This window comes from Balearica regulorum, chromosome 13, assembly GCF_011004875.1.
Source record: "Balearica regulorum gibbericeps isolate bBalReg1 chromosome 13, bBalReg1.pri, whole genome shotgun sequence".
Classification (NCBI taxonomy): domain Eukaryota; kingdom Metazoa; phylum Chordata; class Aves; order Gruiformes; family Gruidae; genus Balearica; species Balearica regulorum.
In genome coordinates, this window is record NC_046196.1 from 10,990,661 (window position 1) to 11,010,094 (window position 19,434).

Here is a 19,434-nt window from a genome sequence, read left to right on the forward strand (position 1 = left end):
ATTCTCAAAATGCTTAGACTTCACTCCTGTGCAAGTTTAGTTTCTGTATAATGTAATCTAAAATTATTTTGAAAATATTTTTCTGCTCTCTGAATTTTCTCTCCATATTCGTTTTCTTCAAGGAAAAGCACTAGAAAAGAAAGGCCAGTAAATACCAAAATGTGTTACTGGCAATTTAAACTCTATTATTGATGAATACTAATATGTAAATATTACAACTGAACTAATATATCAATGTAACATCAATTTTTTGCAGGTTGCATCCTATTTTTTCTAATCTTTTCCACATATCTGTATGAGAAATAGCTTCTAGGAGAAATACTGCAAACATATTGAACATAAGAAAGCTCATTCTTGCTTTATGTGTGAATATATGTTTAAGAACATACTTTTTTGTTTTTTTCAGTGTTAATAATGATTATTCATGTAATCACTATTATTAAAAAGTCCTGGAGATCAAGTTACTAGGGAGGAAAAAAAATAAAATGTTTGTTTTTCCTTTATTAGCAACCAACTTCTGTGGCCACATCTACTGTCCGTCTAGGACTTCCAGTGCAAGCCAAAGTTGTTCAATCAACTGCTACACCCGTCAGTGCTACGTCCGCTGCCACTCTGCCAGGAGGCTCTATTCTTTCACATACCACAGTAAGTAGTAAGAATATAAACAGCAAAATATGGATGAAGAAAAGTGTATTTGTAAATACATGTGTTTTCAAAAGTGAATTTTAATGTTCGTATGTTTGCTTTTATCACAAACATAATCCCAGAAATAAATAACAAATGCATAGTCAGACTGTATTATGCAGGTGATAGCATAGATCTTATTTTCTACTGTTTCCTAGATGATAAAAATTTGGGAGTAGTATAGATTCAGTTTTAAGCTTTTTTTTTTTTTTAAAGAAAAAACTTAAATCAGCTGGATGCATAAATAGTGTGTCAGTAGTGGATGTGCTGAACTACGTTTGTCCCCTGTCAAGAGCTGTGGTGTCTGCTGTGTGGTCACCAGTGCCACAGGATCCATGGCATCACCTGTGGCATCGCAGTGCAGGTGCTTGGGTCAGCTTGTTCTGTATCCGTGCCCAAGACACTAGAGCAAAGCTCTGCCGTCAGGCTGGGGTTGGGAGGTCCTGATAGCTTGTGCTCAGCCTGTTACGCTGCCTGGCTGAGCCCTCTAGCTTCTGCAGACCCGTTTGGTGTGTCTGTCTGAGACCTTTTGGCGCTTGGAAAGGCAGCATGTTAGGTCAGATAAAGTATGAGAGCTGAACTGGATGGTGAGGATGTGTGTTTGTGGTGCTCCGTGCAGCCTGATAAGCATTCCAGCCTTCTAAGGTTGAGGAGCATGCAGCACAGTCTTTGCGTGTGGCCCAGCTAGGTCCAGGACAGTTTTGTTTGCTAGGGCTTTGCACTGATGCAAAAGCATTTGTGCTGCTGCTGGGCTCCAATTAGGTTGGGAAGCTGTGTTGGTGCATTTGTGACATCTGGATCTGAGCTTTCACTGTAACCATGGTATAGATAATTGTAAACCTGATGACGTGACCACAGATGATTGGGAATTGACTTGTTAATAATAAGGGCCAAACTTAAAGAAAGTTGAGTTACAGAAGTCACATCATCATGATGATCTTAAAGGCCTGGATAGTAGCAACTCATTTTTTAGTGGTGCATTTATTTGTGTAATAAAAAGAACTTTAAATGAGGACTTTCACTGTTCAGTAAAGGATGGCAAAATTAGGATTATAATAGGTAAGTAAAATCAATGGTTTTATTTTGTTAGTAAGGCTGTATTTGAACGGAAACAAGTTTTTCTTGTCAGGCTTTCAAGAACTTTATGGTTGAGTAAAAGAATTAAAACAAGACAACTACCTGTTTTTTTCAATATGAAATATTAATAGGTATCAGTAGCTACAACAAGTGCTCAAAATTTATTCAAGACAACAGTAGCAACTGGAACATCAGCTTCTCAACAACCTGCAATACTTACTGGTGGACAAACTCAAGCTTCAGCACAAAACCAGGGTCAGCCTCGGCTGCCACTTCCACCTCATACAACAGCACAAGTACCAGCACAGCCCCAAGTCATACCAAGCTCTCCTGTACCCGGAACTACAGTTGTATCACAGGTAAGTATTAAAATGCTAGGTACTTTATGAACTTCTCAGGTCTATTCAGAAGCAGAAAGAACTTTTTCTTCATGCAAGCACACTTCCTGTGATGAACAAATACATTACAAACAAGAAACCCTTCCCCTCATTTCAACTAAACGGAATACAAATTCTGAAATGGAGGAAGAACACTTGTCAGCTTTCCCCATCCTGCCATCTATGTAGTGAAAGAACTATTCTCTTTCTGTAGACAGAACAGTCAGCCCTTCAGTCTATGGACTTCATTATCATCATGTTGCTGGGCCTCAAAACTGTGGTTACACTTAAGTGTGATGTTTCTGTTTCTTGGAGTAATTACACCATGTAAAAATCATGGCTTGAAAAATTAAAACATCTGTTTTTCTACTGATGAAGAAACGATTAGATATGATGATGTCTGAAGACTATTTCTAATTTGATTTTACTGCTGTAGCTGCTTTGTACCAAAACATAACAGATCAATAAATTAACAAATTAAGATAGCTTGGGGAACCCTGTACATTGTGTATGGGGCATCTCAAAGAAGAATGCACGTCCAACAAATTGTTGTGTTACTTCTCATATTTAAGGCTATTTTTATCAAAACAGACTGTAAAATATTAAATATATTTCTTTCATTGTTTTTTTTAATTAGTGTTCGTGAGGTATGATGTTCAGTTACATAAAGAAGTGAAAAAAATGTCAGGTAACTAGCAGTAATAGTAAAAAAATATCTGCATATATATTTCAAATATGTCCTGCCTGAATTAGAAAATTTCATTATTTTCCCTATTTATAGTGATTAGAGCATGCATTGATCCTGATTGGACAATAGCATGGATCTGATATTTGTTTTCTTTGGCTTTTGCAGGAAATGCAAGAGAATGTGAAAAAATGCAAAAACTTTTTAGCTACCCTCATAAAGCTTGCTTCTCATAATTCACCGTCTCCAGAAACGTCCCGTAATGTGAAAGCTCTGGTTCAGGATTTGTTGGTAAATATTTAGTTATTTTTCATTTTGTCAGTTATCTTTTGAGCTTGTTATTTACTACTGAATATATATTTCATATATTTATAAGTGTATATTTTGCGAGTATATACACACATATACATACACACATTTATGTATGTGAAAATTATATATATACATTTTTATGTATAGTTTTTATGTATGTATGCTATATAGTTTTATACATACACATACTCAACTAAGTTAAATTGAACCTTCAAAACTAGTTTTGGAGTTAAGTAAAGATATTTTCTTATTACAAGGTGTGACAAATTTTATAATAGTTTGTAAAGTCACTTCAATAACCTTTTTTTTAATGTTTTTAAAAAGAAATCACTATGTAAATGTTAGCAAGAGAATGGAATTCCAAAAAAGACTTGAGTGTGTGTGGGATCTCATTGTGTCTTAAATTGTGCATCCCCAAGGGAACTCCCTGAATTCTGAGTGGCATTGTTACATATATAAATTAGCTCTTGACAGAAGGATTTTATATGTACAGAGGAGTTCAGCTTTGAAAGTTCTTCTTGATATGGTACCCTGTTTAGCTAGAGATATATAGATATATATTATCTGGAAAAAAACACAAACAACTGAACTGAGTTGTTAACGTTTTTTTTTCTTCCTCCTGAAGGATGCAAAGATTGATCCAGAAGAATTTACAGGCCGCCTTCAATCGGAACTCAAATCATCTCCTCAGCCATATCTTGTACCTTTCCTCAAGGTAATGTGACTATTGTTTAGAAAAATTTATTTCAATGCAAATGTCAATATATTAAGTTTTAGAATATACTTTTTAAAAGGAATAAGCTTCACCTGTCTAGAGCAGTACTATTCAATTTGTATTTCATGCTGCCAGTTTCTGCTGAAATCTGCTTGGCTGGAAGTTACGTGCAGGCTCCATCTCTGTCAGGCCAGCCAGGTGCTGCTTACTGCTTTCATGGTTGGGAGCAGTGGCTGTGTGCTGCAGCTGGCTGCTCCCTGACAGGTTGAGAGAACGGTAAGAAATGGGGATTTCCTACAGGAGGGAAGCCTCGTGTTTGGGGCCTTGGTTTAGGTTTGAGAAAAAATTTGTGATCCAGAGCTGATCTGGAGTTTACTGCTTGCTTTTTTTTTTTTTTTTTAAATCGTTTTTTAATTGTTTAGGTTGGAAAAGACCTTTAAGATCATCAAGTACAACTGTTGACCTAGCACTGCCAAGTCCAGCCATGTCCCTAAGCATCACATCTACATGTCTTTTAAATACCTCCAGGGACAGTGACTCAACCACTTCACTGGGCAGCCAGTTCCAATGCTTGATAAAACTTTTGGTGAAGAAATTTTTCCCAATATCCAATCTAAATCCCCCCGGTATAATTGGAGGCCATTTCCTCTCGTCCTGTCACTTGTTACTTGGGAGAAGAGACTGACACCCACCTCACCACAACCTCCTTTCAGGTAGTTGTAGAGAGTGATAAGGTCTCCCCTCAGTCTCCTTTTCTCCAGGCTAAACAACCCCAGTTCCCTCAGCTGCTCCTCATAAGACTTGCTCTCTAGACCTTTAACCAGCTTTGTTGCTCTTCTTTGGATACGCTCCAGCACCTCAATGTCCTTCTTGTAGCAAGGGGCCCAAAACTGAACACTGTACTCAAGGTGCAGCCTCACCAGTGCTGAGTACAGGGGGACAATCACTTCACTGCTCCTGCTGGCCACACTATTTCTGATACAAGCCAGGATGCTGTTGGCCACCTTGGCCACCTGGGCACGCTGCTGGCTCATATTCAGCTGGCTGTCGACCAACACCCCCAGGTCCTTTCCTGCCAGGCAGCTTTCCAGCCGCTCTTCCCCACGCCTGTAGCGTTGCCTGGGGTTGTTATGACCCAAGTGCAGGACCCAGCACTAAGCCTTGTTGAACCTCATACGGTTGGCCTCGTCCCATTGATGCAGCCTGTCCAGATTCCTCTGTAGAGCCTTCCTACCTTCAAGCAGATCAACACTCCGGCACAATTTGGTGTCATCTGCCAACTTAGTGAGGGTGCACTTCATTCCCTCATCCAGATCATTGATAAAGATATTAAAGAGAACTGGCCCTGGTACTGAGCCCCGGGGAGCACCATTTGTGACTGGCCACCAACTGGATTTAACTCCATTCACCACAACTCTGGGCCTGGCCATCCAGCCAGTTTTTTACCCAGTGAAGAGTACGCCCATCCCAGCCATGAGCAACCAGTTTCTCCAGGAGAATGCTGTGGGAAATGGTGTCAAAGGCTTTACTTAAAGTCCAGGTAGATGACATCCACAGCCTTTCCCTCATCCACTAAGCAGGTCACCTTGTCATAGGAGGTGATCAGGTTAGTCAGGCAGGACCTGCCTTTCATAAACCCATGCTAACTGGGTCTGATCATCTGATTGTCCTGTACATGCTGTGTGATGGCACTCAAGATGACCTGCTCCACGACCTTCCCTGGCACTGAGGTCAGACTGACAGGCCTGTAGTTCCCCAGGTCCTCCTTTCAGCCCTTTTCGTAGAGGGGCATCACACTGGCCAACCTCCGGTCAACTGGGACCTCCCTGGTTAGCCAGGACTGCTGATAAATGATGGAAAGTGGCTTGGTGAGCACTTCCACCATCTCCCTCAGTACCCTTGGGTGGATCCCACCCAGCCCCATAGACTTGTGTGTGTCTAAGTGGTATAGCAGGTCACTAACCATTTCCCCTTGGATTATGGGAGCTTCATTCTGCTCCCTGTCCTTGTCTTCCAACTCAGGGCTGGGTACCCGGAGAACAACTGGTCTTACTATTAAAGACTGAGGCAAAGAAAGCATTAAGTATCTCAGCCTTCCCCTCATCCTTTGTCACTATGTTTCCCCTTGCATCCAGTAGAGGATGGAGATTCTCTTTAGCCCTCCTTTTGTTGCTTATGTATTTATAGAAACTTTTTTTTATTGTCTTTTATAGCAGTAGCCAAGTTAAGTTCCAACTGGGCTTTGGCTCTTCTAATTTTCTCCCTGCATAACCTCATGGCATCCTTGTAGTCCTCCTGAGTTGCCTGCCCCTTCTTTGAAAGGTCATAAACTCTCCTTTTTTTTTTTCTTTTTTTTTTTTTTTTTCCTGAGTTCCAGCCAAAGCTCTCTGTTCAGCCCAGCCAGTCGTCTTCCCCACTGGCTCATCTTTCAGCACGTGGGGATGGCTTGCTCCTGCACCTTTAACATTTCATTCTTGAAGAAAGTCTAGCCTTCCTGGACTCCTTTGCCCTTCAGGCCTGCCTCCCAAGGGCTTCTGTCAGCCAGAGCTTGAGTAGCCCTGATCTAGAACATTTTAGTAATTAGATTTATTTTATAAAAGCAGTTGCTCCCTAGTTTGGAAATCATCCATTGTCTATTCTGTAGAGATCCTTTACTCTTACAATGCATATACTTTTCTGTGGTAGTAGGTCATTTTTTGTGAAGAGGTACAGCACTCACATTTGGAAGAGTCACAAGTTATTTCTATAGAATGCTTCAAGTAATTTAATAAGCTTCTTCCATATTGTTTTTGTAATCTACATTTGAATCATTGATAACTTTCAATGCATGTGTAACCATGATTATGAAAAACTAAGTCGGATAATGCTGTTGAAATAATTGTTTAGCTGATCCTACTTGTAATCTGAAATTAATCTGTAATAGAAGTTCTAATGTGATACCAAATGGATTTATTGTCCTAAGTTAGTACACGTGGGGGCATATTTAACTTTTAATTGATTCTTCTACATTAGCTACAATAGCTTCCATATGCAAGATTATATACATACATGCAAAGCATGTTTAATTATGACTCAACAAAACCACAACTATAATTTTAAAAGCATTTTTCTTCTAGTCCCAAACTTCTCAGTTTAGGGCAGATTTTCTCTCTTTCTTGTCTCCCTTCAACTTTTCTTCAGAACTCTCTCCTTCTGCTTCTGTTTTTTTCAAGTTATCATTAACCCTTATTTGTGCCTTTTCCCGCTGTTACGCTGCAGTCACTTCTAGCATCATGATGAGTTTTAACTTGTTTCCTTTCTTTGAAGTCCTTTCTTGGCAACAGGCATTAAGTTTTTAAATAAATACTAGAAGTTTAGAAAGGGCTGTAGCTTGGGCTAAACACTGTTGCGTTCTACAGCTGCCTGGGGGGACCACTTCAAAAGAACACTGCTACCACTTAAAAAGTTTATTTGTGAAGGTATGGTATAGCCTTTTAGAACCATATTTTTTGTTGAACTGGTCTGAACATGAAGCATACAATACTACACTTTTCTAATCCAGTCAGAATATATTAGATCAGTAATAATACAGTAAACAGCTATTGCTGTAGGGCATCAACAGTTAAATCATCTTGTTCTAGGTACTGGAGGCATGTCAGGAGAACTAAATTGGTGCAGCTTACTTCTTCTGGCATGCAATGGGAATACAGTTGTTCCTACGGTTCTGCCTTTTCTATTTCCATTTTTTGCCCTTCCAAAGACCTAAGCTACAAGTTCTAGATAGTCTTGAGGAGAGGAGTGTTATATTTTACTGCTATGGTGGAATTAGGGCACATCAAAATCTACGGAGTTGCTAAATCCAAATTGAGAGCTTATTAAAAGTGTAAACTGAACCTTTCCTCTTACAAAATATGTTCGATCATTTCTTTTTGATGAATACGCAGTAAAATTGGAAAGAAAGCTGCATTCTTTTAATTATGTTTACAGCAAAATATTTTTTGTCAATCTGCTAAATTTTATATTTCATAAACTTTCTTCTGTTTTTAGAAAAGTCTACCTGCATTGAGACAATCTTTACTGAATAGTCAACATTCAGTTTTGCAAGGACAGCCGTCTCAGCAGTCACTTCAACAAACCAAGCTATCACAAGTTATACCTCAATCTGCCTCTGGAAGCATTTCCTCTGTTGTCACAACGCAGACAATAGGAATAAGGCAACCAAACAACATTTGCACAGTCTCTGTATCAAATACAGTGCAGCCTCCTCAGGTTAAGGTGGTACAGTCAAATCAGAGTTCTCAACTGGTAGGTACAGTAGTATAAAAGAGAATTTCTTAACAAACTGAATAGCAGTTTTCAATGTTATTTTTATTGCAGCTTGTTTGGGAAAGTACTTTTTTGTTTGTTTGTATCATATGCTGTGATATATAATGGTACCTCATTTTATTGCAGTTCACATGTGTGTTCAACCTTTCTGCTCAACTATTTGTTTAGATAACATTATTAACATAGCTTAAATTTAAGAAAGTATGTTCTTGGCCTTTTTGTCTAGAAAACAGTAATTGTTATGTAAACACAGTGGAATTTGAATTAATTACAAATGTAGAACAAAGGTTTTCAAGATTTACAGACAGGAGTATAGTTTTTAGTATGTCATTAGGTATGCTGCTTTGCTTAAATTAGCCTACATTAAAATTAACTATCTTATTTTAAACTCTTCTACGGATAGTTATAAAATCTTGTAGAAGAACAGCTGTATTGTACCAGCATGTTTTGTTAGAAATAGCGCCATATTTTGTTATTTACTGAAATATATCATTGTTGTCCATATTGGAGTATTATGTGCTTAGACTCATTAATCTCAAACGCACTATCAATAAGGCCGCTCTACGGCCAGTTTCTCACTGACAGTGTGGTGAATTTATCCTGCTGTTATACAGGATCTTGTGTGTTTGTTTACAGTTGTAATTAAAATATATTTAGGATTTTTACAAGGCCTTGAGTTTGTACAGGCATTATCATCCTTCAAGCAAAGATGTCTGTGGTTTCTGTGTATGTATGAGTAAAGTATTTGACTTAGGTTTCAAAATCAAATTCACAAGTTCCAGAAGGCATATCAAATTAGTAAAAATTTATATTATCAAGATTCAGAAATGCACATATGATAATGTAAAACCTTAGTGATCTATTCTTGAGTTTACAGGCTCTATAAAGGTTATAAATAATTTGTAGGATGTGTGGAAAGAGAATATTTCTTTTGCTTTAAACTAAAAGTAGCAATATACAATATGAAAGTATCTGAGCTATATCTTTTGAACCTTGCAAATACTTTCTAGCAGTTAAATTACTAACTTTAAAATGAAATTAATAAAATGGTACCATCATTTAGTGAGCATAGTTTTAATGTGTATCAACATCTTAGATGCTAAGTCTTCTGACTCTGGCTTTTGTCATACACACGAGACACTTGGATAGTTTGCACCTTAACTTGACTGCTTTCTGTTCAGCCACTTGAATTCTTTCTTTTCCTAAGATGGGTTCTCCCCACCTCTTCTGGTCTGTTGTATTAATTAGAAAAGTGTTCCTCAGGCTTTCTGTGACTTCTTTTTGGTTCGTCCATGTTTCGTAAGATTGAATTGACAATAGATTTGGTTCTTCAGGGTAGGCGGATAGGAACTGTTTGTAATTACAGGCAGTAGGTGTAACGATTGCTCCTTGTCCTGGGGAAAGCAAATTTCTGACAGCAGCTGACAGGTTCCTTACAAGTATAAACATTAATGGCCAGGAAGTCTAGCCTTGTCTTATGTCACAATCTTAGGACTAACCTACTGCCAGGTTAACACAGCTTTTTCCAGTGTTTTGCAACCCACTTGAAACACTCCTGTGCCTACTAGACAGGTTGCACCCCACCTTTTGAGAAATGCTGTTGTAGAAAAATAAGTCAGTAAGTCCACAGAAGTTCTTACTCTTATGATTACAGTTCTTGTGGAATATTTTCTGAATGGGCTAAAGTCAAATTTATGGGAGAGACACCTTTTGTGTGTCTCTGTCACATGTCAATGCATACTGAAAGCAAGCAATAGTGACGTTAACCTGAGTAGAGATTAACAATGTGAAGACTTGCTCTGTCATCAACATACCTATGCAATATGAGGGAACTGAAAACTTCTAAAGTAATATTTTGTGGAGATTGAGCTGATGAGCAAAAGAAGTTGCTTTTCTGTCTGTGAGGAGGTCATACATAGGTCTAGGACTGAATTTTCCTCTTACTGGGTATGTGAAATGACCGCTACATTTTCAAAAGGTAGCAAACTGCACAGAGCAAAACTATGCTTAATACTATTCCTTTTCTAGAAGATATTTAGGGACAATTTAATACATTAAAAATTATAATTTATTGACTATTGCAAAACTGGCTTTCTGGGTTTGCTTTCAATTTATCAGTAATTAGTTAATAGCGCCAAACATTACATTAACCAAGCACTTCTAAATGGCCCTCAGATTAGTTCTATACAGACCAAAGCAGCATCAGACAGTAAGAGTTACTACATGAAAAAACATCTTACATACCACTACAACCATCAACTCAGGTGCCAAGCAAACAACCCAGGAGCATCACCATATCACACTAGTAATTGTTTGTAAGTATTGACTTTTTTCTGGTGACAGTGATCACACTCTTAGCACTTCTTAGTGCTCCCCAAAATCAGAGCACAGCAAAGAGCTGCTGGCCATCTTGCCTGGAACTTGTCCGGAAGAGGAAGATTACAGCTGGCTTGCCTAAGGGTGGCCAGCACTGATGGAGGAAACTGGCTGAGCTCCAGATTTTCCAAGCCTGAAGCTCACTGGAGAGAGTTCCAGCTGGCTTTGCAAACTGTCCAGCTGCAGAAGGGCAAGCCTGTTTTGGAATATAGATCCTTTCATATCAGCCAGTTTACAGTAGTCTAGTTTCTTTTAAAATGTGGAGAATCTGTTCGCTGTTCCTTTCTATTGACTTTTCTGTTTGACAGAGGGGTCAGATGTGATGATACTTCTTCCAGTTATATTGAGGTATCTTGCAACACGGGAATTCCATGTACGCTGTTTAGCATGCAGTGTAGATTGCACGGTGGAGCATTAAAATGTATAGTGTTAGTGGAGATGAGAGACTATTCTATTTATCTGTTTTGTAAAGTATTGGAATCATGTTCCAAAACTATGAAAAAGTTATGCTCTAAAGAGCTAGATAGTGCTGTTAGTTCTGGTAACTAGTTCTAGCTAGGGAAACGGGGAATAATCTTAGGCTAATATTTTATTGATAAGACACTAATGAGATAAGCCAGCAATCGATTTTTTTTAATTGTTCTAAGTGCAATGTTCAAAGTTTGTCTAAATTGTCATTCTTAGGGGGCAGGAGCTCTATATAGCCCTACATGCGCAAACATTACCTGTCTTGTTCTGGGTGTTACAGCAGAAAAAATTTCTGTGAATAAGAGAGGTGTTCTTTATTAAACGTGTTAAAGTTGTAAGTAGACTGATGAGCAATGGAGATCAATTAGCACTTTATATGTTGTGTTGACACTGCAGCGTAAGGAGAAAGTACTCCTGGAGGTTGAAGCCAATTACTAAATTTAAATTATAAAGAAACAGTAAGAAATTCAAAGTGATCCATCTTAATTAAAACAAATGTATTTATATGCAAAGCTCTATAAAGATTTGTGCAGGTCTCGGTTTAGGAAAGATGTGTAGAAATACATCTGGATTGTTGTTGCTGCAGTAAATTGTGCACAGTGTCCAGAGGGGACGTTCCGCCATCTTCTAGGTTACAGTAGAACAGCATTTGCTAAAACATTTACTTAACACTTTTCCAGGGACTCACATGGTGGTTGGAGGCTCCCAAAAGGTGAGATAGAGCAATGGAATTTGGAAACAAGATACAACAGCAGAATAAGCATTAAGTTATATGGGGATGTTCTACTTTGCTTTTTAATTCTCTACTGAAGCTTTTTCTGGCATCAGTTTTTTGTTGTTGAATGATCATAATTTGTACACATTTTAGTGACTCACAGGAAATAATTTTCTTTTTGTCCTGTGTGCAAAGCAGCTTAGAAATGGAAGAGTGAAAGATGGCTATTTGGATAAAAGGAGTAGTTTCTATTAATGAACTAATAAAGATCTAGTTGCTGACTTGGAATTTGGTGTACAATAAAATTTAAATAAAAATGGCTGTTGAGTAGTAGATGTCTGGGATCCATTAACAGGAGCAAAGCCTATACTTAACAAATTGTTTGCATATTTGAAATACTGCCTAGTAGTTTTCTGAGTTGTTATCGTGGACTTTACTTTCAGAATTTTGTGGGCTGTACCCTAATATAAGGAGGATATTGGCAACAAATGCTGTTTGGAAACCAGTAACAAAAGATGGCAATTAAAGGACAGACTTGAAAGCAAAGACAAAAGAAAAGCTTAGGAGAATTAAACACACATAATTTGGTTAAATACTGACTAAAGGGAAGCATAAAAAACTTTTATAAATATTTTAAGGGTTTAAACATCAAAGTATGTCGATAAATTACTTAGAGCTGTCTAAGAGAGTATAAATATAAATAACAGGATATAATTAAGCAAAGTAGGATTTAAGCAGGATATATAAGGCAAAATGTCCTTACAGTAAGACAGATTATTAGCTAATAGATCAGGCTCCCAAAGGCAGTGGTGGAAAAGCCATCGAGAACATTCAAGATTAGACCAGGTGAAATACTGTAGGAAGAATTGTATAATAAATTGGGGAGCAGGTGGGACAAGTGATCCAGTGGCTTTTGGCTTTATTTTTCTTCATTGCTTCTTTGAAAACATATATTCAATGGAACAATATTGTTGTCATATTAACATTAAAAATTATGTGCTGAGTTTTTAAAAAGTACATTTTTTTTATTTGGGAGGAAAAATAATTGTTTATGCACATTTTAAGGCACTGTTGAAAAATGGTGACTTACCATTGTTTACCATGCTGTAATAGTAAATACGAATTCTAGGCCCATAAAAGCATGAACATTGTAACTTAATGCTGCCAGATTACATGATAGCTGAGGTTTGATATGACATTTATCTTCAGGAGTGAGTAGACTGATAAATCACAAGTGGCATAGCCACAAGTGAGTTAGCAAGTGTTTACTCATGAGTGAAGATAAATGTCATATCAGACCACAGCCATTCTGAATTTTGTACATTTACAAGTGGCTTGCTTATTCCTTCAACAATACTTTTTTTAACTTGAGAGAAAAAATGCTTGGTAAAGGATGTATTTTCCAAATTTATTTTTATTTTCCATTCTTTGCAGAAGCTTCTGTTTCCTGTGCTTTTGTTTTTATTGCTGTATTTGATATGCTTAAGCTTTTTGATCAGATGCTTTTGTTGCAAAGTGTGATTTGTGTAAATTGAGTCAGGCTGATTTTGCAACCCTTGTCAAGCAAGGGGAAGCATGTTGTTGGGACCCCATGCATCTGCATTGGTAAAGTAACATCTGGATTGTTGATTGTTGAGACTTGTCCTCAAAAACTTGAGCAGAGAGTTCTAATCTAATTGTCCTAAAGGACTTTTCCTTTGTAGATAGTAGCTTTCATTTTTATTATAGTATCTCTTGTTCAGGTAAGAGAAAGAGAACAGACGTTACCAGTCTTTCTACTTTTATACGTTTTATGTGCTTTGGCTGAATTCTTTCTCTGTATTTGTTGGTCATTTGTGGTGTTAATTATTGGTCTGTGTTCACATCTCTAATCTGTTCTTTGTCCTGCAATAACATACACTGTAGAAGATTCACACCTGTCATGGTTTGAGATTAGGACTAGAGAGCGCTATTGCTTTATTCTCATATAGTTATTGAATCTAAGCTTTTTGAAGAAGGGCCTTAAGAAAAACAAGTATTTCAACTGTCGCCTCTTTGTTATTCAGGTTATCAGTAGCATGACTGTTAAATATCCTCTTTTCATCTTCAGAAGTCTGCTTGTTTTATGGAAGCACCTTTGTATAAACATCCCTTTTTACAGATGTGAAAATAAAGTGAACTTTAGAAGTGGACAGAGTAGTTCAAAGCATTTGGGAATTGAGAGAAGGAACTTGACTGGAGGAGCAGATAAATGGTGAATCAAAGTGAACATGTCTCGTAGAGTGGAAGGATGACAGTTAAGGGGAGAAGTGGGAAGATGAAATAAAAAAAGAGGGAGAATATTTTCTATTGTGAGAAATATGCATCTTATTTTGCAGAAAAATGTTATTTTTATAGAAAAAAAATCAGGTAACTTTTCATGTATTGCACTCGGAGAAGCAATGCCATGACTTTCCTGCTTCAGTGTGTTCCTTGAAGAGCTCCAAAGTGCAGTAGCCTGGGAGATGATTCTTCAACTTTTGACCCATAGGCTGAAAAGGAATAAGCTGGTATACAACAGTATTTGCTGTCTTGGCACTGCCTTGATCATAATTTTGTGTGGTACTTTTGCTATTTTCCAAACTCATTATCAAATCCAGGCAATGGCTGAATCACATTAAATCTTTTTCTTTTATGTGCCTTTGTTGTTATTGTTCTACTGTTGTGCTTGCTGTCTTCAGTGGTGGAAATAATGAAAATGGCTTCCCTTCTTTTTAGTGGAGATGGAATGATGAACAGTTTCTGTAAACGTCGAAGACTTTTATATTCTGTCTTGTTACCTTTTCTGATTCAGCACTTTTATGAGGTCATTGATATTACGATTATGGAGGTAGTGGTAAAAGATTGGAAAGGACTTCTGGAGGTGTCTAGTCCAACATCCTGCTTACAGGTTAGCAAGTTGCCCAGAGCCTTGACCAGTCATGGTTTGAGTACCTTCAAGATGAGATTATGCAGCCTGTCTGGGCAACCTGTTCCAGTGCTTACCCATCCTCATGGTAATTTATTTTTTCCCTTATATTAAATGGATATTTCCTATATTCCAACTTGTGCCCATCACATCCTTCTGCTCAGCACATCTGAGAGTGTCAGGCTCTATCTTCTCTACATCTTCCCATTAGGTGGTTGCAGACAGCAATAAGATCTCCCCTTTTCTGAAAGCTGAACTAATGTCTCTGATAACCTCAGTATTCTAACGCATCCGCTTCTCTACCTTCTATATTGGTCTGGGTTGGTAATTTGGTGCTTACAAACTAATCATTTGGGATTCAGCATTGATTTGGCATATGAGTAGATAACATTAGGCGGGGTGTGCTCAGTGTGTGTATTTTTAGGCTGTGAGAAATATGAAATAATTTGGTTAAGTTAATCATATCCCAGACTAGCTTCTAGTACCTTGTTCATTGTCTATACTTTTCAGGCCAAGTTAAGGACATAATAGTAATGTTTATGCTGTTGGGAAAATATGCAAGAACAGTAGAACAGTTTGAGTTATTTTAATTGATGAAGTGTGGTTTAGATTGTTTATAAATTTTAATGCAGAGTCAGTTACCTCTGATTTGTCAGTTTTTACGCTGTCCCTTGTTTGCCTGCAAAGAAGGTTACACATTCTGTTTCAGAAACAAATTGCTAATGTTTGTTCCTTTATCACTTCCAGATCTGAAGATTACATGTGTGTTGAAATGTATCTTAAAACTGTGTAGAAACTGGAATTCAAGTTAGTGTAAAATGTTGCTCTGAGTTCAGGTGCAGTTGTTCCTTTTAGAGAGCACGTGTTTGTTACTGTTCAGTTTCTGTATGTCATTCAAGATGATGATTTTGATCTGTGCCCCTTGGAAAAGTTTATTTCTCAATCATTTTCTATACTTTCAGCACGTTCAAGTGCTAGTACAGTACTTGTTAAAGGACATTTTTTAATGTATTTGATAGTAAGGAAAACATTGCCATTATTTATGTAATCTTAAATGTTTAAATACTGTCCTATCTTTAATGGTGTTAGTGGCTCATTTTTTAGGGCATTCATACGAAACTATCACTCAGGTGAAACAACTTGATTCTGAACTGTAGAAGTTGGTTGCTTCACAGAGAAAAATAATATCTAATTGCAGACAATTACTGTAATACCAGATAGTAATTCTATCCACAGGTCACACACGTCTCCTTTTTGGCCTGGCTTCTGGCCAGTTAAGGTATGGCTGCTTTTCTTCACTTTTCTCTGAAAACTCATCTAATAAATTATTGTTAAAGTGGCAACATTCTCATTCTTTTTCATACCGATGCAGCCTTCTTTTTCTGTGGGCTATTCTGTCTCCTTACTTATTAAAACACACTTGTATGTGTTTTCTGTGCATCCAAATGCAGTCAAATTCAACTTTTCCCCCCATTTTCACTTATCACGTCTATTTCTTTCCTATTTTTAAGCATGATAGCTACTTTATTACTTCCCCTCTGAGTGTCACTGTTTACTCACTGCCTGTCTTGACCAAGTAAATTTACCTCCATTTGCTCCATTTCTGTGCTTTGTACAAATGCTCCATTTTTCCTTCAGTGTCCAATAGTTGAAGCTGAATCCTTAAATCTTTTTTCCCTTTTCTCTTTCTGCAAGGTAACACAGGTTTATTATGACTTTTCAACTTTTAATATTTTAGGATGTACAGAATGCAGTTTCTTAAATTCAGAATGGCCCTATTTGTTTTTTCTCCAGACTATGTTACAGGTCTTATTCCCTCATTACTCTTTTCTAATTTGTAGTTTTCACCTTTCTTCCTTCCAATTTGGGACCCCTGGTTCCTGCTGATGGAACAATTTCCTATTTCTTCCATAGCCTCTTCATTCTCTACTTTTATGTCTTATTTGAAAATACTGTTTCTCCTTTCCTTTTCTCCATAGCATACTTTGAAGTCAGAGATTTGGCCATTCATTATTCAGCAAAATAGTGGGAGTTTAGATACACTCTGTAAGAATAACGCTGACTGGTGCTGAATAAAGGTGCGGTGGTTCCTGTTTGTAGCAGCGTGTAGTGTGGTGTATTGTTTTCTAGGAGGGAATGCTGCGTCCTGTGGGAGTGAGACTGAGACGTGTAATTCAGAAACAGCAGACACATTATGCAATGGGAGTAACATAGTTGTGACTGTGAAGAGCACGTGACTTTTGAAGTTGTCATGCCTGAGTTGTGGTTGTAATCTTATTTGCAGCTATTTGCCTGTAGTTTGCTTTCAAAGTTTATTTATGGATTTTTTTTTTTTCCCAGCTCCGCAGCATCCGCGTGTCTTTTTGAATCTTCTGTTCATTACATCTGTGCCTACCTTGTCCCTGATTTCATGAACATATATTTTGGTGTTGCTTAGACATGACCCTTGCAGGTTTTTTCTTTTTGATATGATTTGTTTCTGGGTCAAATTCTGAGTTTCTGACCCAGTTTCTGTTTTGGGAAAGAACTTCAGAACTTGGCTTAGTAGTAAGTGAAACCTTACGAATATCCAGTTAACATTTAAAAGATGAATAGTATATGGTCACCACAAAACATTGTTTTCTTTCTTGTGTATATCTGACTTTGGAACCCATAATATTTTGAAATTTACTTTTAGTAAATATTTTCTTTAAAAAGCTTAGATCTGTAGTGAAAGGCCTAATGGTTATAGGTGGATATCACTAAGATTATCGCTGCATTTTCTTCTACAAAAATGCTTTTCCTCCTAGTAAAATTTCTGAAGACAAAAGTCTAAACTATAATATTTACCTTACAACTCTGAAATATATTTTTGAATAAGGTTGTGACATATGACATTTGTGTCAAATATTATTTGATTATTTTTTTTTAAAGCATAACGGCAAAATAGGTATATACACACACACACAACCACATGCGTTACATGAACATGACTTTTGTCACTAGCTGGTTGTGCTTTTAGAGATCCACATGCTTATATTAGTAATTACAGGTATTAGTATATTTACGTTGTGTGTGTTTGTGTATAAAGAGTATAATATAAGTATACTTTTTTTTAATAATAGCAGATTATCCAGTCAACATCTGCTCAAACTGTGAAACGAAACCCTGCTTGCCAGACTACCCAGATTAGGATGCCAGTGGTAATAACTCAGACCATTAGACCACAAGGTATGGGTTTAAATGTTTTAGTGAGATTGTTACCTTTGTATGAATTTCATTGTAATTACAAACTAGTAGCATGGGAAGAACTTACAGCGTTGACATTGGCAGGCTTGACATTTCTTTTTTACTTCATACTGGCTCAGGAATGCATGTTTTCACTATGCAGTTTCAAGGTGTTTCAGACCAACAGTGAAATGTTTTGAAACAACCTTAGGAGTAAACTATTACATGCTTAGCTCCTTACTCTGCAATTTTTCATGGAAAATTCTGAAAGAGGTCAGGAACCTGACTCCTAACTCTGGGCCAGGAAAGAAATTCTTCATTTTTTCCCAAAGCCTAAAGGATGCCTCAATTTAACCATCCTACTTTTACTCCTGAAGTGGAACACGATAATCACTGTCTCTGCAGCTACAGAGGTCAAGGTAGGAGTCCTAGAGAAATATCTCAACCCACATGTTTTTTTTTTTCTCCTGCCAGTATGTTTACTCTTTGAGGTCAGAGACTGACTGCAGCAACCTGACATGCCATGATTAGCCAGGGGAGCAAGAGGCATCATTTGTACACAATTTCCTCATCTGTCTGTGCAGAAGTAGATTAATGTTTGGCTGATGAGTCCCACTTTTTAAGAGGGTTCTTGAAGCCTTCTTACTTTAATAAATATACATTTGTTTCTTTCCACCACTAGACCTATTATGTTTGGGTTTTATTTTTCCTGGTTATGTGAGAGAGTATCTTTTTGGATGTGGGCATTTAGATGATTGAGGGTTTGTAATGGAATACAGAGCTTGTCATCTTTAGGTATTCAATCAGAAATCAAACTTTTTTAAATGCACATAAAAGCTATTACTACCTATTTGACTTTATTGCTTGGTCTTTTCTGTTCTCCTTGCGAAAAGAAAGCATCAAAACCTCCAATGATCACAGTTAATAGCAGTTGATATTCTACTTGGTCTGTTCTCTTCAGAGAATCCAGAGGTTGAATGGACATGGAGACCAAGCTGTCATTGTAATCCTGTAGGCTGTTTTTCCCAAGTTAGGAAGAAATGCATTTACTTGTCATAAAAGGTGTGTATTTGATAGCACTGATACTCCAGGACATGAGTTCATTAACAGGGAAGGTATTTGGCATCGTATAGCACAAACTTTCACTTCAGACTAACATGTCTGAGAGTGAAAGCTGATTTCATTTCTTTGCTTGTTCAGTCTCCAAGTTGTGAATGTCAACAGTGTGCCAAGAATTTGCCTGATACTGGCATCTGTCTTTTAAACAGTGGATTCAGAATACAAATTTATTAATGATAGCCATCGATGAGCCGGTGAAATGCAATTTAACTGGCAGTTTGACTTAAGAAAGACAACAATTTACAAAGGCCAATTCATGCTTAATTCATGCAAAGCCCTGCTTTTGGGTGAGCTTGTTCTATTTACAAGCTTGTTTAAACCCACCACTATATTGTTTTAGTTACATGGACAAAGTGAACAAAATAGAAATTTAGAAAGCGTCCCACTGCAAAACTGCTCATCCTGCAGCCCACTTCTAGGGAAAGACTGCCTGTGTGCTTGCAGCTCTAGGAAATACCGCAGTGGCAT

The 19,434-nt window shown here is 37.4% G+C and overlaps 1 protein-coding gene across 1 annotated transcript in view; it reads left to right on the forward strand.

The window, feature by feature from the left end:
* The window catches only part of LOC142603683 (transcription initiation factor TFIID subunit 4-like), a 149,083-nt gene that overhangs the window by 17,315 nt on the left and 112,334 nt on the right, over positions 1-19,434 (forward strand). Inside the window, 6 exon segments of the mRNA XM_075765546.1 lie at positions 508-645; positions 1,893-2,120; positions 2,992-3,114; positions 3,761-3,850; positions 7,877-8,134; positions 17,745-17,850. Of these exon segments, the coding sequence (XP_075621661.1) occupies positions 508-645; positions 1,893-2,120; positions 2,992-3,114; positions 3,761-3,850; positions 7,877-8,134; positions 17,745-17,850 (943 nt within the window).